The sequence below is a fragment of the Propithecus coquereli genome, unplaced genomic scaffold, assembly GCF_000956105.1.
Source record: "Propithecus coquereli isolate 6110/MARCELLA unplaced genomic scaffold, Pcoq_1.0 Scaffold911, whole genome shotgun sequence".
NCBI lineage: Eukaryota > Metazoa > Chordata > Mammalia > Primates > Indriidae > Propithecus > Propithecus coquereli.
In genome coordinates this window covers 109,407-110,851 of record NW_012155408.1, presented here as the reverse complement: position 1 = coordinate 110,851, position 1,445 = coordinate 109,407, and the positions used below count along the sequence as shown (strand labels likewise).

At 66.5% G+C, this 1,445-nt stretch overlaps 1 protein-coding gene across 1 annotated transcript in view; it reads right to left on the bottom strand.

Moving 5' to 3' along the window:
• STK32C (serine/threonine kinase 32C) overlaps positions 1-842 on the bottom strand; it is a 63,443-nt gene extending 62,601 nt beyond the window's left edge. Inside the window, exons 1-2 of the mRNA XM_012664808.1 lie at positions 440-842; positions 242-351 (exon numbers count right to left, since the gene is read on the bottom strand). Of these exons, the coding sequence (XP_012520262.1) occupies positions 242-351; positions 440-842 (513 nt within the window). The remainder of the gene's footprint in view (positions 1-241; positions 352-439) is intronic.
• Between the last annotated feature and the right edge of the window lie 603 nt (positions 843-1,445).

The window sequence follows — 1,445 nt, the reverse complement described above, 5'->3', positions numbered from 1 at the left end:
GGCGGGCACAGCGCGAGGGAGGACAGGCGAGGGTCCCCTGGGGTATCCCGGAGGCCCCGAATGGCCGGGATCCCGGGGACCGGGCCAGCTCTTCCCCGCAGGGACCTTCCGGCGGACCCGGCCGGAGTGTCGTGGGCGACAGGGACTCGGTCCCTTTGAGCCTCCCCGCCCCTGCCGCCTTCGTGAAAAAGGCCGGTCAGCGGAGTCCCGCCGCCTGATCTGGGGGAGGCGTAAACTTCACCTGCGGCTCTGCGCTCCGTGCGGCCAGGCTGGAGGCCCCGGACGCGGGCGGCGGCTGCGCGACCCCGCCCGGCGGCTGCAGGCTGCGCTGGAGCGCGGCGCCCCGGGAGGCTGGGGGCGGGGCGCACGGTGGACCCGGGCTGCGAGCGCGTGCGCGTGTGTGTGCGCGCACGCCCGGGGCGGCGGCGGCGCGGAGCACGTGCGCGGCTCTCTCGGGTCCCCTTTGGCGGGGTCCTGGGCACCCCCGAGTGTGGCCCTCTGGGCACCACCCGTAGCGGCACCTCCTGGCGCAGGTCAGCGCCCAGGCCCGGCCGGGGACCACGTGCCAAGTCGCTCTGGGTCCCCTTGCCGGGATGCGGCAGGGCCTTGGCACTGGCGGCGGGGCTCTGTTCGGCCTTCACAGAGTATCTGCCTGGAACTTCCTGTTCCTCAGGCGTTGTCACTGAAGGGTCGTTTCCCGACGCCTGGTCGTCTGACTTTGGAGCCTTTGTCTCCTTAGGCTGTGCCCAGAGCCGGGCCACAAAGCCCACTGTCCCTTCCTGCCCACGGAGGTCCTGGAGGGGCCTTCCTGCTGCGCCCCTGAAGAAAGGTAGACCCCCCATGTGGTTGCAGGCCCCTCCCTGCGCGCACAGGTTCAACACCTTGCAGCCGCTGGCTCTGCCCGCGGCCTCTGACTCTGACGTTCTGTGTGGTCGCCTAACCTGCCTGACCACTGAAAGTGAACACAGGAGGTCTGCATCCTTTCTGGGGCCAGGCTCTAACTGGCCACACATACCCGCTTGGCTAAGGCAGAGTCCCCCTCCCTTCAGGACTACAGGAGCCACCTGCTGACGGGCCCTGGACATGTGGAACGAGGAGAAATCAGCCTTTGTGTAAACTACTGAGATTTGGAAAGTAATTTTATCACAACGTAACCTAGTTTAGCCTGACCCATCGCCTACCGCAGGCCTCCCTGCCTGGCCTCCCTGCCTGACTAGCATGTAGGCATCTGGCATGTAATCAAACTTCCAGTGCAGAGGTGAGTTCCGGGCCTCCCAGGTACTGCTTTCTCCTGCAACTCCACCAGGCAGGTGGAAGGCGCCGGTATATCGCCTGCAGCCCAGGAGGGGCTCAGTGTTCACCCAGTGCCGGTGCCAAAGGAGGAGTGTTTTTGCAGTCAGATGCCCCATCCCGGAGCTATACCCCCAGGAGTGTTTTTGAAGTGG